Source organism: Perca flavescens, chromosome 14 (assembly GCF_004354835.1).
Source record: "Perca flavescens isolate YP-PL-M2 chromosome 14, PFLA_1.0, whole genome shotgun sequence".
Classification (NCBI taxonomy): Eukaryota; Metazoa; Chordata; class Actinopteri; order Perciformes; family Percidae; genus Perca; species Perca flavescens.
In genome coordinates this window covers 20,708,244-20,723,251 of record NC_041344.1, presented here as the reverse complement: position 1 = coordinate 20,723,251, position 15,008 = coordinate 20,708,244, and the positions used below count along the sequence as shown (strand labels likewise).

Genomic DNA, 15,008 nt, shown 5'->3' with positions numbered 1-15,008 from the left:
GGCAGTCAGTTCATTTACGTACCAGATAGGGATTAAATCGCTCCACCATATACTCTCTGTACTGTACTTTTCTTTTCAAAAAGCACTCCGATTGTGAAGTAGCTTTCTTACCTCATTGCTAGAAATTGAGGCATTCCATTACTTTTGTAAAAAAAAATACAATGCTAATTATTTTTACTTGTTTTGCTTTTTAAGGGATTACTGGTAGCAACAATATTCTGCTTCTTCAACGGAGAGGTAAGCACTCTTCATTTATGTATATTAGCAGTTTGGCTTTTCTACAGTGTATTGTTGCTGCTGCACAATGTTGTGTAAAGTTAAAGGAAGAGTTCGACATTTACATAATTGTTTGCTTTTTTGCTTTTTATTTTTGCCAAGAGTTAGATGAGAGGATCAATACCACTCTCTTGTCTATAAACAAAGCACGAAACTAGAGCCAGGAGACAGTTAGCTTAGCTTAGCATAAGGCTGGAAGCAAGAGCAAATGGCTAGCCTGGCTCTCTCAAAGGTAGACATTTTTAGTTTACTTTAGTTTAGTTTAGTTTCTTTAATTAGTGAGCTTTAGGTGCTGGTAGTTTTACTTTGTCCCCCTCCTGTTTCCAGTGAATCCTCTTATGTACCTCTCAGCAATAAAGCGCTTAAATGTATAATTCTCAAAATGTTGAACTATTCCTTTAAGAAAATTGTTTTCTGGAAAAGTTCAATTTTTGGTGCCATGTGTGACAAAATATCGTTTTGGACAATTTTAACCTTTCATAAAGGTCACGCTGCACATATTACTCTGGGAGCTGTTCAGCCAGGGAGCAATAAAACCGCTCATTGCTTATGACATTAAATATGAGACATCAGACTCCATCAGGCAAAACATTTTCCTATTTTGTTTTTCCAGGTCAGATCTCTGGCATTCTACATCTGTGCCTGATAGCATATCAAGAAGTGACCCAAACACAGACTCAAAGTTGGGTTTTCCCATTGAATACTTGAATAACATAGTTCACAGAGATGCTACATCTGTCATTAGTCCAATTGTAACAGGTTATAAAGCATCGTACTGCTTCTCTCTTCCGAGACCAATCTATTGTTGCGGCAGTAAAAGCTGAAGGGTCATGTCAGGTGAAGAGTAAGACACAGTTTATAAATGACTTTGTAGTTTCCAAGCCCAGCTTGAAATTGACTCTACTTTCAAGTTCTCCTGTCAGCCTTTTTAAGTCTGTCTGCAGCTGTGTAACTGCGAGCATCCTTACTTGGTTCTGAGGGTTAATAGTGTTGTGCAGACCTTTCGGGTCCACAGATGCTTTCAAACTCAAGGTCTCCGCAAAGCATCAACAATATGTGCTGTAGGATTAAATAAAGGCATTTTTAGCGAGTCTTTGTGGTGGTGTGAATACCACAGACGGATCAGGCAATTGCAGACAACTATTTCTGTGTTTAAAACTAATACGCTGGAGTTAAAAATAAAAAGTGGAATTCTTTGTTATCCATAGAGACAATGATTGCTCGGAGGTATTTTTTTTGCATGAAAAGAAAACAGGGCAGAGATACATAAATTGACAGAGCAACAGATTTAAACTCGGCATGAGATGTCTGGAACAGAGAAACTAGCAATCTATTGTGGAGTTCAGCCTGGAAAATAGGTCAGGTATGAGATCATACATGAGCAGCTTGAACACAACATCGTCTTCAAACAATGTAAACAATGTGTAGAGCATGTGTATAAAGGCCAAGTCTACTTTTAGAGTGATCGGGGTCAACTAATAGAAACTGTCACAAGGGAATGAGAAGGTTTGCTTGCTTCACCCGCATAATGACCAGTTCAGCTCCGTTAATCAGGACACAGGTTTCTGGGGCCAGTTTCAATTCTGCTCTTTGATTTCAAAGCCAAAATGCACGGACCTCCCTTGTTTCTTCAATGGCCCCATTGTGATGTCAGGTCAGTGAGACAAACAGCTTTCAAGCTGTTTTTGTGACGAGACGTTCTATTTGAGAGCTGTACTGTAAGCCCAGGCTGCTCTTTTGTCTCATTATAGCAATTACTGTCATGATTCACATCATTAGGTCATTAATATACCAGCAGCTATAGTGTTTAGAATTAGGTGTTACAGAATAAAATGATTAACGTTGCACTGCTGGAGGACTGTAGCTGTGTTTTCTGGTTTTAGGAACTCCAAGTTCACACCATCAATTCTTCAATCAATCAGCCAATATGGACATAGTGCTGAATTGACTATTTTGATAATCAGTTAATCAGAGATCAAGGGGAAATGTCAAACATTCAATGGTTCCTAGCATCTCAAATGTGCAGATTTGCTGCTTTTCTTGATTTAATACTTTGTCATCATTTTATGACATTTTATTGACAGAACAAAATAAATAACACATTAATCCTAAAGCCCCACATCCATCTAATAACAATACTAGCTTCTGTAAGGCAGGGGCGAATTAACTCGGTAAGGGTCCCTGGGGCAAAAATTAACTATGGGACCTAATTGACAGCTGCAGGTTCAGAACACGTCCCCATTTAAAAAATGCTGCTTGTTGCTAATTTCTGTCTGAAAACAGTGAATTGTTTTACTTGTCAGATTTATTCGACAAAGGAAGGACAACTGTGATAAATTACAATATTGTAATCTTTGGCATTTCTTTAGTTATTGAATGCTCAGCAGGTAGCCATGAGGTGTTGATTTCCTTTTGATCAACTTTATTGGCAATGAAGGTGAACTGAGGGAGGCAGAGTAAAATTTGGAACATTAAGTTCTCTCAGTCATTTATGCTTCTGGAGGGTGAAAAGTTTGAGTGTGCTGTTGCCATTCTGAAGTTCACTAAACTCGGGAATTAAAAAAAGTAGTATTAGAGTAGTTTTTTTATTTATATATTTTTTTATTTAGAAAGATGATGCATGCATAGGCAAGTTTCACATTTGGATGGTTCATTTGAATGCTGCCGAAAAAAAATTAAATATGTGTAACGTCTGTTAAATACCAATAAACAGAACTTAAAAAAAAGAAGTAAATATTTAAATATTAAATATTATCTTGATACCTTTGGATGAGGGAAAGGTTCCTCGTACACCCTATAAGCAGTTGTAGATGATGAATGTAGGGGAGAATTTATAATGACATGTTTTAATATTTAATATATAGCTCAATATAGATGGGATCTTTCTTCCCTTTTATAACATGATGGTCTGGACACGTGCATAACTTGGCCACATTCCCAGAAATGTGACTTTGGTGTTTACAATTCCTAACTGGCATCTGTTAACATGATTGAAATCTGAGTGATCCGCACATGCTGCAGCAATTGTGCTTGCATCAGTTAAGATCGCCGGTTGGATTAATATTGTCACAAGAGGGTGTTTATATGGGCTCTGCCTTACTCACATTGCACTGTAACCACGCTTTGATTTGCATGTAAATTCGGACGTCTGGTGGAATCATTTCGTGCTCAAAGGAGATCAGAGAAGAAAAACAGAAAACAGTTGGGAGAAATGTTTGCAGCATTTGCAATTGAGATGTGGTCTTATGGAGTATGCAAAGACAAAAAGTAAAGTTACACAGTTATATGAGAGTTAAGAAACTACCAAGGACAATTTATCCCAAGAAACCATGTCAAAGATGCAGACCATGATAATAAACCATCTCCTTTACCTGTGCGTTTGTGTGTCGTCCAGGTGCAGGCAGCTCTGAAGAGACAGTGGATGCAGTATAAAACCCAGTGGGGTCAGAGACGAAAGGAGCACTGCTCAATGCGCTCCACGTCCTACACAGCCACTTCCATCACCGAGGTACCCGCCTTCATGTACCACCATGACTGTAACAGCGAACACTTGAACGGGCGCAATACTGAGGACTCTGAACTGGTGGCACTAAAATCAGGAGAGACGTATGCTTGAACAGCCGAAGAAGAGCAGGGAACGGAGATGTACAGTAAGAAAGGAAAATCCGGGTTGCCCGCAATATCTCAGTGATTAAAGCTCTGAGGCTGATGGCCAAGACAATGATACGGGTCCGGAAAAAAAGAGCTTATTGCAACGGAGATGGATTAGCTAAAAGGCTGACACTTCATTTTACTTTACATTGCTGTTGCGGCTGCTTTCTAAGAACTTTGATGTCAAGAACTTGTGGCATGAGACAAGAGCTGCTTTTGTCACTTCCTAAAGCTGCTAATACTGCGGAAGCTTGTGCTGGTGTGGAGACAAAAATAACTGTGATGAAGGTTTGGGCTGTGTTTTCTGTTGGAGACGATTGGTGCTGAAGGTGACAGTGATGATGGTATTGGTTTGGATTGACATGAGGTACAGGTGAATAGTGTTAATGGTGTCATGATGATGATTTCTAAAGTGAAGTAGAAGAAACAATCCTTTCTAACCTCACCTATACCAAAGGGTACTGTATGTTGGGCACAGCCATGAAGGGGTGTACCAGGTCCAGCTGAGAACAGATGTGGTATCCTAAAGCTAAAGACACACGCATACACACACCAACAAACTTCACAAACCTGATCCTATGTGCCATGATAGAGGTCACATTTGAAAAAGCCCTCTGTGTTTGAAGCTCTGGAATTGTGTACATTATGTATGTTTCTTTTGAAGAAAAAAAAAAGTGTTTTTTGGATTTTATTTTTGTTTTCCTAAGTACGTGCTAAGTGTGTGTTCTGTGATGCTGCACTCCCAACTGCTTTGTTGTTTTTTGCAGTTGCTGTATTTGTGCCGATGCCGAACATCACAGGGTTAAAAAGCAAGAAGTAAGCTAAATGCACAAAACAAATTCTATAAATAAAAAACTTTATTTTGAGGTTGAACAGCCACAAGAGTTGTTTCCATGCATATAAGATAATTATGTTCTTAGTTGTGCCAATGATTCTGACAAACAAGCAGTTTATCTGCAGTGTGGAAGCTGCACTGTCTGATTTTACTCATAATCATCCTTTGTCATGCTCACGATGCCTTCAATCTATTTCCTGTTTTTTTTAAAGTGGTACTCCGTCCTCCATGCATATTTATTCATGAATATTGTAGCATTTTGTATGAATGACCATCCAGGACAAAGGAAAGGCTTGCTAAAAATAAAATGAGAGATAACATCCATATTGTATGCACAGAGTCAACAAATTCATATCTTTTAAGGCATGTTCACATCTTGCTCACAATCTTGCACAGACAGAAAACATGAATAATCTCTACCCTAAATGCATTCATATTACTCTATTGTCATTGTATTGCTGCTTTCTCATAATAGGATTTGGGAGGATGAAAGTTATAAGTCTCTTAATGGCCATGGTGCATTTCAGTGTGAATACAAAGAAAAGACCACTCTTAGTTTGCTTTGTATCAGTAGCCACCATCTTAGTTCTGCTGAAACTTGGATTAATGAATTGTCTCGCATTTATCTAAAAAAGTTACATAGAAGCCCAATGAGCTTCAAAGCTGTAAATCTAATAGCAACATTTAAATTCAGTCAGGGAAAAACATTTATCATCCTAAAGTGCATAGCCAATAAAGCCTCTAGCTGGCTCATACTGCTGTGATTAGTTTGTTGCCGCTCCCCATTTACGTGGTGGGGAAAAAGGAACTAAAATCTTTATAAGACACAGAGATATTCTGTTATTGTTAACAAACTCCATGAAAGGATTAAACCAACAATGCATTAGTCCGTCTTGCAATAGCTTTCAACTTCCCTATCCTGACTGTGGTAAGCATCATACCTAATATTTAAAAACATTTTAAAACTATAGTTTCTTTTTTTTAAGCCAAGCAATTTTTCAAAACAGCTGGACACTGTAGTTTCTAGCAAATTTCACTCAAACGGGAGTAAACAGTGCTTTTGTTGGGGACTATTTCCACTCGTGCATTAATGCACATGGTGTGTTACAGTAATAAATATTTACAGCAGGAAAGTGTATGCAGCATTGACTCAAAATATACTACAGTGCTTATGTTTATGGTAATGAAGGAGCATGTCAACCAAGGCAACGGTGTGGTGTGTTTTTAAGAGTTTTGGGACAACAATGAGGCGCAGAGGAACAAGCTATATCAGGCACTGGATACACAGACAATACTTCATTGTTGATTCTGGTCTTTTCATTGGATTTGCAGACAAAAACAAGAATATTAATATCACCAGACCTTTAGAATACTTGTAAACCTAATTTGGCTATCTGCAATGACATGTTTAGTTGTACTCACATTTTCTGTCTGCATGGGGGCTACTGTGCTACTATGTTATTATCTGTTTAATGTCTGGTCATCATATACGGTACATGATGGGGGTGTGTCATTGTCAGCTGGAATAACACGATTGTGTGAGACATATGAGATATTAGACGGTATAATTTATTAAAGTTTAAAATGTATTATTCCATCGACCTATGGAGTAAAGCTAATACACAATTTGCACATTTAGTCATAGAATAAGGCTCTGGAGTCGATCTTTATAATGTGTAAGTAAGTTCACATACGGTAATAATATTACATACTAATTGGCTTATTAATTACCAATAATACTGTATATAATAAAATATAAATAATTAACATTATAAAAGATACATTGTGCTTTCTGCTATGACAATATAACAGGATTAATAGGACCGTACACAAAGTCACCTTCAAAAATATAAAACATGATATATAATCAAGAATTATCTAGGAAGAAATTTGAACACCCACCACTGCAAGCTAATAACATTAAATTGGTCTAATTAGGTTATAAAATCAAATCATATCAATAAAGTTATCATAGTCAAGGATGCAGCTCTTTCCTAGCTGTAAAGTTGCAGTTTAGCCAACAGAAAATACATTAGCAATGAGTTTTATTTTGTAGCTTCACATAACAATCCCCTTAATTCCCTCTTGAAGACATTTGGACCTATTGCAATACTATATTTCAAATACTTTTTTGTTGCTAGCCAGGTATAAGGAAGGAATGGAGAGACAATCAATATGAGAGAATTACATCATCATGCTTTGATGGTTTCACTGATTTATTTAAGTACGAAATTCATCTTCCTTTTCATCTTTATAACAGTGATGTGTCACAGTGTAAGACATACTATTAATCTCTGGGGTTAGGGGAAGACAGATTCTGTATATTTTGTATGTTCATGTCCATGTAAATACGAACAGACACTGTGTATATGATCGATTTTTGCACTGTGAAATACTCTGACAGCTATATTTATGTTCCTGTCATTTATTTTCACTTGTGTTTGTCTCTTTCTTCCTCTCAGCTTGGACTGGCATCATCTTAAAGCTGATTAAAAAAAAACACTGCATTTTGTAAAAGCCAAATTGATTGGAGTGTTTTTTTTTCAAACCAAGATTCGATTCTTCCAAAGATTCTTTGGTGTTGCTCTTTATTCCTAGACAAAAAGCAACCAGAGAAACCATAGATATATACACAGAGAAACAAGCTGCAAAAGATGAAAGTGTTTACATTCAAATGGACAATTTGCACCACTTATTGGACGATAAAGTGTACTTTTCATTCTGTAGTTTTGAAATGATATAATGAGATTATGGACTCGAAAGTGAAAGGAAAATTTGTTATTTTTCCAACCATACCGACACAAACTTTGTTTAATTTCTGCAACCATCTCTGATGATTCAGCTGCATTTTCCTCGCCAACACTATTCTTGTCAATGTTTCAGGGCTGAGAGATTTTGTATAATGAGTGTGCAGGGAAAACAAAGGAAGTCTTACTCCATTTTGGTGTCTTTGTTATCCCTCTGGCTTGGCAATGTTATACAGCCCCTTTTAAATCTAAAGGTTCAGCTCAAATCACATACCAGCACCAGATGTGTGGAAAAAGACAAAATCGACGACACAATTCGTCTCCAAGATGGACGGCCACTCACGCCCAAAGAAACAAATTAAGGTTGTTATCATACTAAAAAGGTAGAGTTCTCGTCTTTATGTGAAGATTCTTCAGCCTTTCTATAGGCAGCTACTGTATAATATGCAATTTCAGGCTCTGCTGAATCCTAATGGTACAGCCAAAAGAAGAAGACGTACTGTCATCCTGCGTATTCACAGGCCTTCTGAGTCAATGAGATTAATAATATGATGATGATAGACGTGTATGGAGCTGTTGCATTATTTTTCTAAGAAATATGGTCACCCAACAGCATAAAACCAAATTCGTCAAAAGGAATCTTTCAATAAAAATATTCAATGCAAAGTCTAAAATGGTATGCATTCTGTGTTGCATATGAAGGCAGAGATGGAGGAGTTATGCAATAATGAGGATACAATGAGGGCAAAATCTCCATAATTGTCATAAATCCTCCTGTTATGGGCTTTTCTTCAGGAGATTCAATGGAACACTAATGCAGAAAGTAAGAGGAAGAAGCCATAAATTGCTTTGAAAAGCCTCCATCTTGGGAGCATGTCTACCTGGGAAACTTGGAAAATGTCAGCGACTGACTATTTCAGGCGTTTGAGAATGTTCCCTGACAGCGACAATTTCAGAAATTTCATGTGTGCTCAGAAGTTGGCTGTGAAAGTAATCTTGTGTGTGGTTTTACTTAGGAGTGTTAGCCTACATGTGTGCGCATGTAGGCTGAGTCCTTGGTAGCGGCCCAGGTTGGAATTCTTTGCTGCATGTCATCCCCCCATCTCTTGCGGTCATTCTCAAACTATCATAATGGCAATAAAAGCTCTTTAAAAAAATATGTTTCAAGGTGACCGTGGCTACTTAGATGATGTCATGGGTGATCATGTTCCCTTCCCTTCCCATCTCTGCGCCCAGAACATTCATGTCCATTCATTCCAACTCTGACTGGCTTGGAGTGTTTTAAGCAGTCGTAGCCAGAAATTCATTACAACTGAGTCTTGGTGCAGTAGGCACGAGACTGTGGAGAAAGGACATGTTTCACTCTGTGATTTTTTTTTCTCTCTCTGTTTGGTTACGCAAAAAAAAAAAAAAGACTCTGCTGTACATTTTATTCATTCAGGTGTGCTAGACGCTCATCTGGTTTTCTACTTGGCAGCGGTTGCACCGCAGCTCTCACACACTAACAGAGCTCACTTTTACGGTCTATGAGCTAACATGCCTGGAGCACTGAGAGACCAAAGATGGTCACTATATGGCCACAGATTCTCATGTTTAACCAGCAGGCCAGATATACAGAAGCCAGTGAGCCTCAGGAGGAAACTGCATTATAAAGAATTGGTCATTTGTGTACAAATTACTTAAATCATGCTCAATTAAAAATGTGTGTACAGAACATTTGGTTAAACAATATTGTTTACCTGATGATGTAAGAGATGTCAAAAATAACTGAAATTTGAGGTATATGGTAGAGTTTGTGCCCCATGTGGGTGGTGTCCTGGATTTGAATCTAACACGCGGCCCTTCGCTCCATATCATCCCCCCCCCCCCCCTTTCCTGTCATTCAGCTGTTCTAATAAAAAAGGCAATAAAAAGTCCTACAATATTCTGTAAAAAAGAGAAGAAAATTGAGGTATATCTCCATCCAAAATAAAAAGCCCAAGCAGCTCATATACATTAGATTTTCCATAGATACAGAAGAACTTATGATTGTGGCTGACCTTGGGAGATATTTGCTGATTCAGTTTTATTTATTGATTTTATGTTTTTAATGTTTTTGTTTACTTTGTGTTTGTGTCTATGTCTGATTGTGCTGGGGGCTAGCTGTGGCTGTGTCCCCACAGCTGTTGGGCTCTTGCCTGTTTCTGTGTTTATTTTCTAGTCTCAAAAAGGAAGGTGTCATAAGACCTGAATCAATGAGTGTGTGTGTATGTGTGTGTGTGTGTGTGTGTGTGTGTGTGTGTGTGTGTGTGTGTGTGTGGGTATGTGCTGTGTATATGAGTGTCAGTGTTGTGACCAAGTCATCTTTTCTCAAGTCATTTGGTCCAAGTCACAAGCATGTCTCGAGTTATTTTTTATGGTGCAAGTCAAGTCACAGGTTATGTCAAGTCAAATCGAGTCCCAAATCAAGTCACTTCACCCAAGATCTTCACTCTTAAAATTTTTGATTGGTGCACAGACGCAGCCATTGTGGTGATCTGGTCCAACTAATGAGGCTTCTTCATGGACTCTTTACTACATCTCAGAATTTATATATTCTGTCTATTCATGTATAGTGCGATATTACTGATCTACATCACTATCTAGACCACACGTTGTACATTGACTCTTTACTACACCTCAGCATTTATAGATTCTGTCTATTCTTGTATACTGTGATATTACTGACCTACATCATCATCTAGACCACACTTTGCACCAACTGTATATTGACTCTTTACTACATCTCAACATTTTATTAATGCATATCATGTCATTTCTGATCTACATCACTACCTGGTCCACTATTTGCACTAACTGTATATTGACATTTCACTACATTCAACATTTACATAGACTGTCTATTCATATATATTGTGTTATAACTGATAAACACCACTAACTAGATCAGAATTTGCACTAACTGTTTTTTTTTGGTTTTTTTGGCTCTTCACTACTTCTCAGCAGTGTTATAGACTGCCTATTCACGTATATTATGTTATTACGATATCCCTTTTGCATATCCTTCATCTAACTTACACCTCACTTCGCACCGGCTATGTAATGCCTTCTTAACCTGCACTTTATGTAGCCTTTTGTATTCTGTATTCCTGTATTGTATTACCTGTAATACCTTGTAATAAGTACGCTTTTCTTGGCCAGATCGCAGTTGCAAATAAGAACCTGTTCTCAACGGCCTACGTGGTTAAATAAAGGTTCAAAAAAAGGTTCAGGGTTCTTTGATGTTTCGTGTTACCATAGCAAGGAGTTTGACTGATAGCCATACAGTCAGCTTTTTGAGTCGTCCAATCACGATTCACAGTTTGCGCTACTGCCGAAGAGAAAAAAGCGTCAGTTTAGCAGGGACCAGCGAGGAAGGAGACATATTTAAAAAGACTGCCTTCATGTGAGAATGGCGTATGACTTCCATGTCCTGCATGAACTAACACTAAGCTTAATTTTACATTTAACAGCTAACATTCAAAATTATGAATACACGCAAGTCATCCGAGTCATCATGCCTCAATTCAAGTCGAGTCTCAAGTTACTAATTTTTTGTCAATTCAAGTTGCAAGTCATCAAAACAGTGACTCGAGCTAACTCAAGTCCAAGTCACCAAGTCCTCATCTCTGTGTATGCATATGCCTGTATATTATGTGTGTGCCAGCCATAGTATTGTGAGCATAATGTGAGAGAAAGGAACCCCAAATGTGTTCAGTGCCGCTGAAGAAAATCAATCAAACCATCAAAATCTATTCTCACTCAGGGACTTATCTGCATCGCCTCTATCTGCTCATGAGAGATAGGACTTTTGAGTCGTGATGGGATTTAACAGTAGTGGCTGCACCCATTGAAAGTTGCAACACTTTTGCAGCGGGGCAGAGCTCTGCATGAAAGGAAGGCTGAACAGGAATATAAAACAGAAACTTTTCATGATCATTTTGCAGGAGGAAAAATCAGTTTTTACATTCATTCATGATTAGCACATCATCCCCAGAAGTATTAACTGACTCATTTCAGAGACCATCATGTCATCTGTGCTGTGTTTTCAACGTGATGCGCTCGCAGCACATTTCCACATTTTAAAGGCCAAGTCAATTTATTCACAAAGCCCAGAACAATCAAGATTTTTATTGGATTTTTAAATTGCACTTGATGGTGTTTGCCGCTTCACGAAATTAGCATCCCCCAGAAGTATATGGAGAGAGGAGTGGAGATTCCTTAATGAAATAATTCCTCATTCAGGATTACAATGCAACTCTCATAAATTATAATCCTAAATGAGCTTTGTGTTTTCAAACCCTTTGATGTATTATTGGAAGACAATGCTCACTATGTGGTAATTATCTAGGCCCTCTTGATATAAACTCTTTGATATTAAGAACATAAGTGCCAAAGCAATGCCCTGAAGCAGATCACAGATCCACTTGTGTGACGATATATACTGCCACATTTATCTTAGCATCTTATTTTGTATTGTAGCAGCAGGATGAGAGACCCGAGGCATTGTGGTGGCCGTGATTTGTAGTTGTAGAAATTAGAAAGGAGAAAGAACGATCATTTGCCACAAAGTATTTTTTTTCTAACCTTCGAGGGATCCAGGGGAAATTATCTGTGTGTGCCGAAGGCTGCTGCACATTGTGCCACTCATGATGCAGCTTCTGACCTCACGTATAAATTGAGTGATGTTGTCTCAAAAGAAACACTGAAAGAAACATCTGTTCAATCACAACCTGATGGTGTGGAGTTGATATCGCCTCCTGAGTCCTTCAAAGGACACAAAAAGAAAGATTTCTGTTCTTGTTTGTCCTAAAAGCAGGGGTGAGCCTGTCAGTCTGCCCAGGGCTCATAACAAGTCTTAGACGATTACGGTCCCAGTCATGTCCCACTAATAGCACTTGTTCCCTCATTATACACTAATGAGATTTGTGAGGCAAATTATTAATTATCAGGGCCCTTGATGCTGTGATGGTGGAGAGGCTTTCCATGAGACAACAATTTATTTCCGCCATTCCTTCTTTAGGGGCTTAAACTCACATCTTGTTCGGAGGTTTTGCTGTGTTTCTGTGTAGGTTGACTTCTGCCAGATATTTTAGCATTCAACAACAGAAATGCAATTAGTCACAGTGTCAAGATAATTTCTCAAACAATGCAATTTTCTGGAATCTAGGGATGCAGTGTACGTTTACTTGTTTGTCTGCTTGTATATAGTCGGAGTGTTGAACAAATTAACAAGTTTATTCCTTGCTGACATTGCTCAAAGTCTGATTCATCTGCATATTTTTCTCTATCCTCAAATGGTCCTAAAATGCAGGAGGTATTTCTCAGTGATGTGGAATGCTTGTTTAATATAAACATAAACTAAGAGCACAGCTTTGTGTGATATTTTTTTTAAACAGGAGCCCGTAAAGTGAGTTTTTCAAGAACTAAGAACAATTTCATGGCATTGTTAACTTTAATCACATGTTGAGTGGAAGCAAAAAGGTCATTTGCCTATCAACTATGTTGTCAACGAAATTCTATCATAATACAGCCGATTAAAGCACATAATACAACAAGGTGTAGCCTTTAGTCGGACTGATTATTTGCGCTGGAAAAATATCACCAACCTGTTTTTTCAGTCTGCCTACAAAAATCTCTGATCCCACGCAACTAAAATGCAAGCATCCATTACCTTTGAGCCACAAATTACAACATCTACTGTGCAGAAATACAGATATTTACCAGTGTTGCAATTCACACAGAGTTTACAGCGACACAGGAAAAACCCAAAAGTGTTTAACGTTAAGGGACCACGGAGTCTCGTTAAACGCCGGGTTAGCAGCCAAAGGTTCACTTCCATCCAAAGGCTGTGAGCTCGGATTTTCCACGGTGCTCAAAGCATTTTATGAGGAGTCCCAGCACAGCGGGAGAAGCACTAACTTATTTCAGTTTTATTACCCCTACAGTGTGAACTCAAGTGAGGTTTGAAGAGATACAGCTTAAAGCGGTGTCTAAAAAATAAGAGACAGGCGATTGATATTCTTACAAATGTGCTATGCTTTTTTTCATATATTATACATAGCCTACATGTTACAGAAAGCATAAGAAAACATATGTTTGCAATACATTTAAAAAATCTGGGTTACACATGCTTCACAGGTACAAATAAAAGAAAATAAATGAAAAAGAGATTTAGTGAATAAATAGATAGATAGATAGATAGATAGATAGATAGATAGATAGATAGATAGATAGATAGATAGATAGATAGATAGATAGATAGATAGATAGATAGATAGCTTAAGGTGAATAGATCAGTACCATGTTCACATATTTGCACTAAATATGAAGTTAGATCCAGCAGACCATTTGCTTATCTTATCTTAGCATAAAGACTAGAAACACTGTTGTTCCTGCTTAAAGGGTGCTGGTTATGCTATGCTGGCTCTAACTTTATAGTACAGACATGAGAGTGGTATCGATCTGCTTATCTAATGCTTAGCAAGAAAGTAAATAAGCATATTTCTTTAACTATATTCTGCCCATGATGTGTATTATTACAGCAACCGTCCACTCTTGCAGCGACATTTGGCATGGGAGTATTGTATCAACATAAGACTTAATAAGCCTGAACCCACTTTAACACCCCACTTTAGCTCGAACACGCTCCCTTCTCATATTCAAAGAATGCATTATGACATAGACCCCAGATGTGAGTGGTTTGTCCCATTGCTAATAAATACATGTGTATTAAAAGCATTCGTGTGTGCGTGTTTTAAGCACAAGTAGATCCGTTTATTGCTTCAACATAAACAGCCCACACACTCTGTTACTTCAAGGCACTTTGTGAACTCAAGCTGTAAGTCACACAGTTAAAAAGAAGCGTGTGTTTCCCCCTCAGGGTAATATACCGTAGCAGGTTAGGAGGGGACAGTCAGCCACTTTCCACCCCACAGATAAGGCATTGTTTACTGTCATTCAAATCTGCCTGTGGCGCCCTAGCCGGTACACATCACATATCACATAGCAATCTTAAATCAAGCCCACATAGCACAAATCTGTCTTACTCCAAAGGTCTTAAAATGCCTGCCGAAATAGAAGATTAACATCAGTGAGTGCCAAGCACACAAGCAACAACGCTCACAACCATCACACACAAACTGAAGCATTAGTAGGGACATCAGAGACAAGATTCTGTTTAGAGGAAGCGAACTGACAGAGACAAAGTTGAGCAGGATAACGTTTTCCTTGTGTATTCATGAGATCCTTCTCTTGGGTTTTGCCTAAATAGTGTGATTGGTTGTGTGCATGCAAGAAATTTATTTATATATATATTTATATATATAATAATGAATTATAAGTCTGATGATGAATGACTAAAGGAAGATGGAGAGAGAAAAACAAAGACAGAGGGAGGCTAATAAGCAGAACCAAAGCAGGAGAAAGTAAACATGGTTGCTTTTTTCTGCCCCTTGTACTTCAAAGGTAGTACATATTTC

At 38.1% G+C, this 15,008-nt stretch overlaps 1 protein-coding gene across 1 annotated transcript in view; it reads left to right on the top strand.

Annotated features, from left to right (window-relative positions):
- calcr (calcitonin receptor) overlaps window positions 1–5,086 on the top strand; it is a 54,752-nt gene extending 49,666 nt beyond the window's left edge. Inside the window, exons 21-22 of the mRNA XM_028597525.1 lie at window positions 196–237; window positions 3,671–5,086. Of these exons, the coding sequence (XP_028453326.1) occupies window positions 196–237; window positions 3,671–3,892 (264 nt within the window). The 3' untranslated portion in view covers window positions 3,893–5,086. The remainder of the gene's footprint in view (window positions 1–195; window positions 238–3,670) is intronic.
- Window positions 5,087–15,008: the final 9,922 nt, after the last annotated feature.